We start from the raw sequence: 13367 nt of genomic DNA on the forward strand, positions 1-13367 counted from the left end.
CCAAATAACAAACCTATTTAAAAAACACAGGGTAAAAATAGCATTCAAAAGAACCAACAATAATCGTTCTCATTTCCACAATCCAGGGACCGTGAATAAATCGGACAAATTTTAAAAGTCAGGCATTTACAGATTACAGTGCCAGTCTTGTTTAGCAAGTTACATCGGACAGACAGGAATGAGCTTTAACACTACATACATCGAATATTAATGCAGTTAAACATAACAGATATTCAGCCATGGGTCTACACATGCACGAATCCAATCATAAATTTTCTGACATAGACAGAGACCTACAAATAATTGAAACCATGGAAAAGGGACCCCTATTCAATATCAAAGAAATGTTTGACATATCGTTAGACCAACAAGTTAATTTTAATCATAACTGAATGAATCTACCGAAAAAACTAGTATTCTTTATGAGGCCATCCATCCCCTCACCATCAAGACATGTCTAGACAGAACGGCTCGACAACGAATCACTTCCCCTCTCTCGCACGCCCCCTCCACACCTCGACTAACCCAAAGCAAGCCACCCTCCTTCCCCTCACTTCTCCCTGCCCCCCCCCCCTCCCCCTCCCGCCTCCTAGCCAACAATAAGCACTACACACACAAAAGCACAGTTGAACGGATCACAACCCACTCTTCGAATGGCAGGTCAGCGTGAATGGGAACAGAGCGAGTAAGTAATATAAATATCATTTTACAATTAAACTCAAACACACACAACAGTTTTTTATTTCTTTCTTTTCTTTTTCTTTTTCCTCAGACACCCACCTTCAGTGCACGGTTCCATAAGCCAAGGTCATATAAATTACGTGTTGAATGGTGGAACATCCCTCAAACTCTATTAGACCTATCTGTGTCGTTGTGACATAAAGCAAATTGTAAATATTAAAATGAAGAACAAGAGTGAAATGTTTGGTATTTCATAACAGAAATATCTGATGCTTGATGGAAATTCTAGAAATTTTGAAATATTTTCTGTTTTAATTTCTTATTAGGTTTTTTTTTTTTTTTTGCATTGATTATTTTAAATTCTAATATCCTTTTTATTAAATGTTATGAGGTTTCTTTTTTCCTTGTATAGTATGAAACCACCACCTTGTGGTTACTGCTTTTTTTAAATTTTTATTATAACATTTTCTTTTGCAGCTTCTTATGAAGAGTGATGTATTGAATTGCCAACACTCCATGATTGATCTCTTAAGTAATAGTTATGCTCAGAAGGCTGCTCTCTGGTGCTTATATGGTAAGACAGAGATGGCTTCACTCTCCAGCCAGTTGCTGCTTCACCTCAATACCTCTAACCCTACTCAAGGTTTGGTGGCGTACAATGGAGAAGCAATATGTGTAGCAATATGCAATGTTGTTAATATACTTGCCGAGCAGGTAAGATACGCAAAAATGTTTTAAGAAAATAACCACAACAATTTTAATGATTCCATACTGTGTTCCTATTGTTGGATGAAACTAGTATACTCTTTGTTTGAATGTTGTTGTTGTTGTTGTTGTTGTTGTTGTTGTTGTTGTTGTTTGATTCATCAGTCCATAGACTGGTTTGATGCAGCTCTCCATGCTACCCTATCCTGTGCTAACCTTTTCATTTCTACATAACTGCTGCATCCTACATCTGCTCTAATCTGCTCGTCATATTCATACCTTGGTCTACCCCTACCGTTCTTACCACATACACTTCCTTCAAAAACCAACTGAACAAGTCCTGGGTGTCTTAAGATGTGTCCTATCATTCTATCTCTTCTTCTCGTCAGATTTAGCCAAATCGATCTTCTCTCGCCAATTTGATTCAGTATCTCTTCATTTGTGATTCGATCTATCCATCTCACCTTCAGCGTTCTTCTGTAACACCACATTTCAAAAGCTTCTATTCTCTTTCTTTCTGAGCTAGTTATCATCCATGTTTCACTTCTGTACAATGCCTCTACACGAAAGTCTTCAAAAACATCTTTCTAATTCCTGTATCAATGTTTGAAGTGAGCAAATTTCTTTTCTTAAGAAAGCTCTTCCTTGCTTGTGCTAATCTGCATTTTAAGTCCTCCTTACTTCTGCAATCGTCAGTTATTTTACTACCCAAGTAACAATATTCATCTACTTCCTTTAAGACTTCATTTGCTAATTTAGTATTTCCTGCATCACCTGCCTTCGTTCAACTGCACTCCATTACTTTTATTTTGGACTTATTTTTTTTCATCTTGTACTCCTTACCTAAGACTTCGTCCAACCATTCAGCAACTTCTCTAGATCTTCTGCAGTCTCAGATAAAATAACAATATCATCGGCAAATCTCAAGGTTTTGATTTCCTCTCCTTGAAAAAGATATGAAAATACTTAAAATCATTAACAAAGGCCCCCTTTTAAACACTACTGAAAATTGTTTTATTCACCTTGACCAATACATCAACCCCAATTTCAACTTAAACGACATTTCTGAAAAACCCAACATCCTATTTGACTTCCTAATTCTTCTTCTCAAAAATTCTAAATTTCAAAACCTGAATTAAATTTTCCATGCCTTACAAAGTTCCTACCCACATTTTGTACCTCCAGTAACCCACCCTAAACTACCCCTCCTTCATCCCTATCTTATCCTTTCTCACCACCTTTTAACTTGAAAGCCTTTTAATCTTTTCTTATCCACTAATCTTCTTTCTTTATTAACTTTTCCTATTTTTCTTTTCACCTCTTAAAAAAAAAAAAAAAAACGCTATATTGCCACCTTCATTTTGGGCCTTCAGTTTCAAATTTAAACTCATGCCTTGCGTCCGCCAACTTTGACTACTTCAATCACGACCTGAATTTTTTATATTCAAGAATTAGCACGCTGTGCATACACGTTTTCATTTGTTTCCGGTATTGTGCTTTTTCTATAGCTTATTTAAAAGAATGTCTAAAACTAAGATTGCACTTTTTACCATTTATTCTATTCACTATTGTTTTTTCACGTCAACTGTTCTAAAAATCTTCAAGATCATAATTACGTATTCAATTATATTGAATCGTATTATAATTATATATATATATCTACATTTTCGTGAACTAAGCAAATACTTGGCCATTAATCTATCCTTCAATCTCCGTCAGCATATGAAAGTACAGCACTTGACGTTGTAAACACCGTGCCGATCTTCTGGAGCTTGCAAGTTACTTCGGTTGAGCTGCTCATCTCCGGCCTCTTCATGACTTTAGATCTTCATATTTGGATTGTGTTGTGACTTTGTGCCTGACAGTGTATGCAGTCTGGCTCATTTAACTGTTCTCTGCTTTTCGTGAACATTGTGAGACAGTGCCAAACATTGCGTGTGCCGTGCTGATGCTCGGAAGATTACGCATTACTTCTTTTAAGTGACTTACATTCCACTTCATCTGAATTTTACAGTGGCCGGGCTGAGTGGCTCAGACGGTTAAGGCGCTGGCCTTCTAACCCCAACTTGGCAGGTTCGATCCTGGCTCAGTCCGGTGGTATTTGAAGGTGCTCAGATACGACAGCCCCGTGTCTGTAGATTTACTGGCACGTAAAAGAACTCCTGCGGGACAAAATTCCGGCACCTCGCCATCTCCGAAGACCGTAAAAGTAGTTAGTGGGACGTAAAGCAAATAACATTATTATTATTATTATTAATTTTACAGTGCCTACCCCCGTCATTTTTATATCGCCTCTTCAACTGATATTGTGTGGACTTGACCGTTAACTTCTTTCTTACTTATGTATTGTTTTTCGAGTTATAATAGGCTGATGATGACCCAGACTGGGGTCGAAACCGGTACCATTTCCACTTTTAATTAAATAAGAATGTAATCTCTACATCTCTTATTTACTTGTATTGAGTAGGTTGAACTACCATATTTATTATTTCAATTTAACTTTGATACTTTTCAATACGGAACAATGAAATTTTTATCTTTAAAGGCGTGAATTTATTCGCTCCACTTCATGTACTAAATGCGAAACCTGTTTTCTTTGTACCCTCCTCTAATGATCTCATAGATTAGTAGCAACTGTTATTCTTGCCTCATTCAGGTCCATTACATTTCGTTAGGTTTTACGTTACCAGTAGGCCTAGCAAAGTATTTGTTGTGTTCAGCGTTACAAAATGTTGTAAATGTAGGATACATGTGACCTAAGGTACGGTGCCTTACTGTATTACAGTATGTAATGTCCGATGGAAATTAGTAAATAAAAAATTGCGCCTCAACATAGGATCGAACCCTCGACCTCCTTCATGCCAACCCAAAACTCTACCCACTGCACCAACTGTACAGCACGGATAATTGTTGCTGACAGAGGTACTTACCGTACATGTGGTTACAGTGTTGCCTGATTGCCACTATTCAACGTCCTTTTTCTGCCTTATATACTCGCGGAACAAACTTTTGTGAGAGACTTTTTTTTTTTTTTTGCTGACGTGAGGAGTCGCACTGCGACGCCCGAGTGCGCGAATTTCGCTTCACCCTGTAGACCTGCACTATTGTGGTGGGCGTTGGTTTGGTGTCTACCTTGTCAACAATAATTCTTTCACTATCCTGGTCATAGTAGCTTACCTGTTGCGCTATTTTCTTATTCATTATTAAACCAACTCCTGCATTTCCCCTGTTTGATTTTGTGTTGATAATTCGGTAGTCGCCTGACCAAAAATCCTGTTCTTCCTGCCAACGTACTTCACTTACACCAGGAAAATGCTGGGGCTGTACCTTAATTAAGGCCACGGCCGCTTCCTTCCAACTCCTAAGCCTTTCCTATCCCATCGTCGCCATAAGACCTATCTGTGTCGGTGCGACGTGAAGCCCCTAGCAAAAAAAAAAAACTTCACTTACACCAACTACATCTAACTTTAGTTTATCCATCTCCCTTTTCAGATTCCCTAATCTACCATAAGGATTCAAACTTCTAACATTCCACGCTCCGACTTGCAGAATGTTAGTATCCATCTTCCTGATGATCGCCCCCTCTCGTGTAGTCCCCACCCGGAGATCCGAATGGGGGATTAGTGTACCTCCGGAATATTTTACCCCGGGAGGAAGCCATCATCAGTACATCATTTATACAGAGAGAGCTGCATGTCCTCAGGAGTTAGTTACTGCTGTAGTTTCCCGTTGCTTTCAGCCATGTAGCAGTATCAACCCAGTTAAGCCATGTTGAGTATTATTACAAGGCCATATCAGTCAATCATCTAGTCTGCCGCCCTTGCAACTTCCGAAAGGCTGCTACCCCCCTTCCGATGAACCATTCCTTACTCTGGTCTCTCAACAGATACCCGTCTGATATAGTTGCACTTGCGGCTCGGCTCTCTGCTTCATTGGGATACGCAAGCCTCCCCACTGCGGCAAGGTCACATGGTTCGCAGGGAGGCTTTGTTTGAATAAAACTAGGTAATATTACCTCTTTCTTGCAACACATTTTATCAAACAGAGACAAGGTGTCCATGATCGGAACCCTAGTGAACAGAGACACAACATCAGAACTGACTAGAATATCACCAGGAGAGAAATAATAGTTATTTAGTTTCTGATGTATGCTTATAGTAAATTGAATGGTATGTACCGTATTAAGAATGCTTTTGTTTGGTTCTAATAACCTGACTACCGCTCACATTTTTACACATTATTTTTAAATAATTATTTTCCCCTCGTCAGACAGTTAATCGAGGCAGAACAATACAGTAGAAGGAATTGCTTCCTCCTTCACGGCGTAAGTGAAACGCCCAGCGAGGACACCCATGCTGTTATGCTAGAAACCTTGATAAATAAGCTGAACATTCAATTCTCTATGGACAGCATAGATCGGTGTCACAGACTGGGCCATATGAAGAGGACGGCGGCTGAGGTGGTGTCTGCGGGGAATAGACCTATTATAATTAAATTCCTCAGGTACCATGAATGAGACCGCATCTGGCATGCCAAGCAAGCTCTGAAAGGTACAAAACTGCTCATCACGGAATCCCTGACGTCCACACGGAAGGAGCTACTAAATAAAGCACGGGACTTCTGGGGTATGCGCTGCGTTTCAACCCAGGATGGCCGTATTATTGTTCATCTAGACGATGGAAAGAAGCTGCAAATTAATTCACCTTGTGAACTGAATTCACACTTGAGGCGAGTAGGTGAATTATCATAGTGAAGAAACCGTTGCGATGTGCCTTCAACTTATTATTACTATTATTATAGTGTTCTTAAGAATGTGTGAATGTGTGTGTAAGTGCTGGCAACTGATAGTCAGCTGTCTCATTCTCCAGGAAGTTGAGGTGAGTTACCTTCTTTTAAATAGCATATATTTTTTTTTTTTTTTTGCTAGGGGCTTTACGTCGCACCGACACAGATAGGTCTTATGGCGACGATGGGATAGGAAAGGCCTTGGAGTTGGAAGGAAGCGGCCGTGGCCTTAATTAAGGTACAGCCCCAGCATTTGCCTGGTGTGAAAATGGGAAACCACGGAAAACCATTTTCAGGCATATATTATTATCTGATAATCAACTTTTTGGAATTCTCAGAATTCAGCTAGGCAGTTATTGTGCTCCTGTACCTGACCTTGGCAGGGACTGTATTAATAATCCCTTCCTCCTGGGCTCTCCCTTCTCAGCAGGTACTCTGTTGAAACAAGCATTGTCGTCCTCTTTTCACAGCCTGCAGTGTTGCCATGTAAATGCTCTTTCTCTTCCGGCACATTTTGTCAAAATTCAAACAATACTAATGGAAAATAATGTACATATACTTTGCATTTCTGAAACCTGGCTGACTCCTAGCATTTCGTCCTCCATGGTTGATATTGATAGATATAATCTAACACGTTTCGATCGATCGGATGGAAGGCATGGAGGCGAGACAGCGATTTACTGTAGAAATAACCTAATGAGCTGAGTGATATGTACATCTTCCCAGGGTGTACGAACAAGGCCGGAATTCATGTTCGTTGAAGTAAATATTAACAGACAAAAGGTGATGATTTCTGCCATATACAAACCGCCTGGTGTAACAGATATGACCGAATTCGAAACGTACTTACTAGACTTCCAGGCTATTTATGAACACAATCATTATAGGGGATTTTAACTCTAACCTACTTAATACGACCATGACAGTAATCAATTAGTAGATTTGTTTACTACTTGTAACATGACTATTCTCCCGCTACAACTCACGAATCACGTGTATGCAACTAACCGTTCATCACACACACTCATCCATCTCATTGTAATGAACAACCCAGGTAAAGTAATAACCCATGGGCAAATCCCTGTACTGTCCATTACAACCCACGACCTTATATATTTATCCTATTCTCTCAAAATACCTAAATATAAACCTAAGTACATAACTGTCAGAAATACGAAGGACATAAACGTGGATTACTTGAATTATGACGCTTATCAACTACCGTGGGATGATATACGGAGTCTAAATGACACTGACACTAAAGTTAACTTGTTTAATACGATGGTAAAGAACTTTATGGGAGACATGTCACTAAACTTCGAATAAGGGTTTTTCGCCCTTCTTGTCCATGGCTAGGTGATGAAACCAAGAGAAGGATGGCCCATCGCAATTCGTTATTTCAACATTATAAACAAACCCTAGATGACGCAGACTTCAAATCTTACCGCATCTTAAGAAATCACACAAAGCAGTTGATCAGAAATAAAAAATATAGATATTTCCGAAATTTAGCTGGCAACTTAAATTCTAATTGTACATGGGACTAACTTAGAGCTCTGGGGATAGGAAAACATCAACTGAGACAAATCCTGACATTCCACTTGACGAACTTTAGTAGAGTAAATATTCAACCTACCCAAATTAACTGTACAGACTCATCGCCCTTCCCTCCATCCAATCCACCATTCACATTTCACAGTGTCACAGAAAACCAGGTTAAAAAGGCTTTGTACTCAATTAAATCAAAGGCTATATGTGTGGATGATATTCCTATTACTTTCATACATAAGATTATGGGTGCTGTCCTGTCTATACTGACGCACATACTAAATTACTGTTTACTAAACGGAACTTTCCCTACTGTCTGGAAAAGATCCAATATTATACCGGTACCTAAGAATTTAGACCCACAGTCACCCTCTATCATCCTGTGTCCATACTCCCGTCGCTTTCTAAACCTTTGATCATTTAGTATATCAGCAAGTTCTGGAATACCTAAATAAAAATTCACGTATGAAGGTTACTTATCCTTCTTGACTTCAGTAGCACTTTTGACACTATAGAAATTCAGACTATGATAAAGAAAATGGAACTGCTAAATTTCAACCTGGCTGCACTTAAGTTTTTTTAGGTCTTATTTGAGTAACCGTCAGCAGCGTGTAACAGTAAATGACTAGGCCTGTAAATGGAAAATGAAAGTGGTGCCCCACAGGGCAGTATTCTAGGGCCCTTACTTTTCTGTATTTATATCAATGACATACCATCAATGGTAGGAAATAACTCACACACACTACCTCTATGCTGACGATCTACAAATTTATTGACACTGCAAGACTTCAGACTTAGATGAAACAATACAATATATTAACAATGACCTCCGACGAATCAGTATATATGCAAAATGAAATTCTCTTATACTAAACTCCATAAAATCTCAGGCAATCATAATTGCATCACGAAAATTACTAAGCTGCTCAAACAATGTCGCAATCCCGCCTATCCTACTGAATGGTAAATTTATTCCCTACAGTAAAATGGTTAAAAATCTCGGAATAATTATGAATGAAACACTTGATTGGTCTGATCGCACGAAAGAAATTCGTGAAAAGATTTTTGGAGTGCTTCACCCTCTTAAACGGCAGAGGGATATATTTCCATTTGAGCTAAAGGCCAAATTAATACAGACAGTGGTTCTCCCTATTCTTGATTATTGTGACGTTGTTTCAGTTGACATGACAAGAGAAGAAGCACTTAAACTTCAACGAGCACTGAATTCCTGTCTGCGATTTATTTACAATATCGGGTACGATGTTCATATCACCCCATACTATCAGGCTCTCTCATGGCTGAAGCCTGATAAACGTCGGCAGCTACACATGTTAACAATGGTGTTAAGAGTGTTAGCTGAAAATCAGCCACTGTATATTTCTTCTAAATTCACCTTTCTATCATCATTTCACAACTTAAAGACACATTCGAGATCCTTTCTTTCTATTCCAGTGCACCGAACAAATAAAATTAATAGATAATTTGTAGTGACCGGTGCCAGACTATGGAATTCCCTGCCAGCTCAGGTCAGAGAAACTAACTCTTTGTCAAGATTTAAGGTTGCCTGCCGAGACTACCTGCTGAGGACAGCTGACTGAATGGTTGAAGTATGAATGTGTGCGTGCCTGAGGATTAGTCATTTTGAAGAGTTTTTAATATTAATTAGTTTTATATTAATTTAGTTAGTAATTTATTTAATTTTTTTAAAATTAATTTTTGTAGTTTTAACTAGGCATATATTAAGTAACTTAGTATTTTATTTAAGATTTTGAGTAGAATGTGGTTAAGTGTAAGAGAGGGCCTTGAGCCCTAACTTTGCCACTGTAAAAAAGGCACTAATCAATAAAAAATACATAAATATTCTATAGTTTTGATTTACGATTTCACATCCCAAAATTTTAGATATGATAGATCACAGTTCAGCCACATCTGTATCTATATATTTATGATTTTTTATATATGTGGAAAATATTCTTTGTAAGAATAAAAGCCAGTTTCCTCTTCCAGACTCCTCTCTTGATTAATCCTAGGTTTTTTTTTTTTTTTCATAATCCTTACCTTTCCTCACATCATACCCTCATTCCTTGTGAATATGGAATTACCATTATTTTTGCTGTAAATCATCAAGACAATCAACCAGATGATGATACCTTAATCATTTTAGGGCATATTTGCTGCAGAATGTTCACAGATTTTACTAAAGAATAAATTGTTTATAAAAAAAACTTCTGGATATTAGGTCAAATAGCACCCACCACATTTATCCTACAAAATGTTTGCCCCTCTGTTATGGATATTTTGAGCAATGAAGACCTTGATGTTAAAAATTAAATAATTGAAAAGGAGGTTCAACCTATTCAATACTTAAAAGAAAGAAATGCAGTAATCACATTCCTATTTAAATGGGACCGGTCTCGACCTTAGTACAGGTCATCATCAGCCGTAAAAACATGTACAATGTTTATGAATATTGGAGGTCAGTTTCACACTCTGATAGGCACAAAGACACGACACCACATTCTGTCATGCACAAAGTCACAACACTATCAACTAATATACGAAGATCAAAAATAACTTGAAGTCGCAGACGAATAGATTTGTAGTAGAAAGCCGCCAGCTCCTGGTGATCAGCGCGGCACATTCAAGGTCATGCGCTGCGGTCGAACGCCAAAGTAGAGTGGAGAATGTTTTGAAGGTCCAGAATTTGTCACGGTTGCGGGAAGTTAAGTACGTATATAAAAATATACGACGCAAATCAGTATAATTGAATGAGTACTTGTACTCCTGCTAAGTTCTTGGAAAACAGTTGACTTGAAAAAACAATTGTAGAGAGAAGAAAAAATGTAGTAAAAAGCGCAATATCGGAAAACAAATGAAAACTTATATGCACAGTGCGCTATTTTTTAAATGAAAAATTTTTAGGTTATGATTGAAGTAGTCAAAGTTGGCGCAAGACAAGAGTTAAAATTTGAAAGAGGAGAACCGAAATGAAGGTCGTGGGTTTTTTATTTTTTTTATTATTTTTTTTAAATAGAGAAGGAAGAATAAATTAAACGAGGAAGAGTGATAGTGAAATAAGAGAAAGAATAAAAGAAATTGGAGTTAGATGGTAATGAGGAAGGATAAGATAGGGAAATGAAGGAGGGGTAGTTTAGGGTGGGTTATTGGAGGTAGAAAATGTGGGTGGGAACTATGTAAGGCATGGAAAATAGAATTGGGGTTTTGGAATTTGGAATTTTTGAGAAGAAGAATTAGGAAGTCAAAAAGGATATTGGGTTTTTCAGAAATGTCGTTTAAATTGAAATTATATTATTATATTATATTTGCCTTTATTTGTAGTGGCGAAGTTAGGACTCATGGTCCTCTCTTACACTTAACCACACTTCATTAACATAGTACATCTGGGAGCAATATTCATAATCTTATCTTAAAACTACCATTACAAACTAGAAACAAAATATGAAACAAAATAACATAAACTCTATAAATATTCTTAGTCATGTCTTAAACTATCGTTACAAGTTAAAAGTTGATTGACACTAAATACCCTAAGCACAGTAAACGTACATTCATACACACATTCACTCTGCCAGATTCATTCAGCCTGGCGGCACATATCGAGGAGATGCTCACGGCAAGACAACTTGAAGGAATTTAAGGATTGTATGGCTCTAATGTTGTGGGGGAGAGAATTCCATATTCTAGCTCCATTTGCAACAAAGGAACGGCTGAATGCTGCTGACCTGCTGAGAGGGATAGCAAGTGTACTGCCAGAGCGTGTGTTATGCTGGTGGAAAGAGGATAGGAAATTGAGTTGTGAAGATAAGTAGTATGGGATATTCTCTTTTAATACTCGAAAGATTAATACTGCCACGTGGAGATTTCTATATTGTTCAAATTTTAGAAGGGAAAGTTGTCGATAATAAGGGGTAACATGAACATCATAGCGTAAGGAAAAGATAAATCTAATACACGAATTCATAGCACGTTGTAATCGGTTTAGTTGTTCTCTCGTGGCATCAATTAGTACTACGTCACAGTAGGAAAATATAGGGAGGATAAGAGTATTTATAAGCCTAATTCTCATGTTTAGTGGCAGCATATTTTGATGATATTTTAGTGGGTGAATGGACGCGTACACTTTTCTACAGATATTTGTAATGTGCTCTCCCCAGTTAAGATTCTCGTTTATAATTACACCAAGATTTCTTACCGAGTTTTCGTACGGAATAATTTTACCAGATAAAGTTAGTGGAGGAATGTTTTTGTTTTTCGCCGCACTGATTTGTTTCGTCTGCCCAACAATAATAGCTTTAGATTTTGATGGATTAATTAAAATACAGTTTTCATGAGCGTATGCATAGATATTATTTAAGTCAGAGTTCATATAACCTATTGCTTGATTGGTCTGAAATTTTGGAATGGTAATAGATCTGCAGATCGTCAGCATACAAGTGGTATTTACAGTGTCTTAGCCGTGTCGATATATCGTTAATATAGATAACAAAGAGAAGTGGTCCAAGTACAGAGCCTTGTGGTACTCCTGAAAATTTCATTACCCGTTCGGATGACCTATTCTGGATAATTACGCGTTGTTTTCGTTCCGTAAGATATGAGAGAAAGAATTCTAGGGCTGTCTGTCCAAGGTGAAGCGATTTCAATTTAGCAACCAGTACGTATATTTACTGTGTCAAAAGCGCTGCTAAAATCAAGAAGTGTAAGTAACGTCACCTGCCTTTCGTCCATAGCGCGTCTCATGTCGTCTGTAACTTTCAGCAGGGCAGTGGCCGTACTGTGTCCCTTTTTGAAACCCGATTGTAAAGGGTCAAGTAGTTTGTATTTATTTAAATAGTCGGTTAATTGCACGTGTACTATGCGTTCAAGAGGCTTGGAGAGAGATGAAAGTATGCAAACAGGTCGATAATCTGTTATAAGTACAGGTGAGGAAGTTTTGGGAACAGGATTTATAATGGCATTTTTCCACATTTTTGGAAAGAGGCCACTTGTGAGGCACGTGTTGTATATATGAGTAATGGCAGGAAGAATAATGTCAATGATGTGTTGTATTATGAGTATGGGTATTTCATCAGGTCCTACAGCAGATGATGTAATTGATAATACCTCGCGTTTCACGTCAATCTCTGTGACTTCGCGAAATTCAAAGAATGGCCTATTTGGTGGTGGGTGGTTCAGAAGAGATTTTATAGTCTGTGATATTGTGCGTATTTCCGGTTTAATTTTTACTTCAGAAAAATGAGCATTCAATCTCTCCAGAGAGATGTCTGGATTACATGGCTGGGGCAAAGCTTTCCCAATTCCAATGGAACGAAGTTGTTTCCAAGTGTTTGACACATTTAAATTTCCAGCCAGGTGATTGTAAAAAGAAAATTTCTTATTTCGAATTATTACTTTAATTCTATTCCGAAGTTGTCGATACTGTTCAAGCGCTCTGGAAGAGTGTGTGCGTCTGTAGAGCCGGTGTAACGCGTCACGGTGAGACATCATTTGTTTAATGTCATCGGTCAGCCATGGAGAAGGAGGTCGGGAGACTTTGGCCGTACGCTTAGGTGCATGTTTATCAAGGAGACCAAGTATAAGTGAACTTAAAGTTTCAACTTTCTTATCGATACCGTTTATATTTTTTACGT

The 13367-nt window shown here is 38.1% G+C and overlaps 1 protein-coding gene across 2 annotated transcripts in view; it reads left to right on the plus strand.

Annotated features, from left to right (window-relative positions):
- ida (anaphase promoting complex subunit 5 ida) overlaps window positions 1-13367 on the plus strand; it is a 163749-nt gene that overhangs the window by 80129 nt on the left and 70253 nt on the right. For both annotated transcript variants that reach the window (XM_067146186.2, XM_067146187.2), the window contains exon 9: window positions 1159-1395. In XM_067146186.2, the coding sequence (XP_067002287.2) occupies window positions 1159-1395 (237 nt within the window). The remainder of the gene's footprint in view (window positions 1-1158; window positions 1396-13367) is intronic.

This window comes from Anabrus simplex, chromosome 4 (genome assembly GCF_040414725.1).
Source record: "Anabrus simplex isolate iqAnaSimp1 chromosome 4, ASM4041472v1, whole genome shotgun sequence".
Taxonomy (NCBI): Eukaryota; Metazoa; Arthropoda; class Insecta; order Orthoptera; family Tettigoniidae; genus Anabrus; species Anabrus simplex.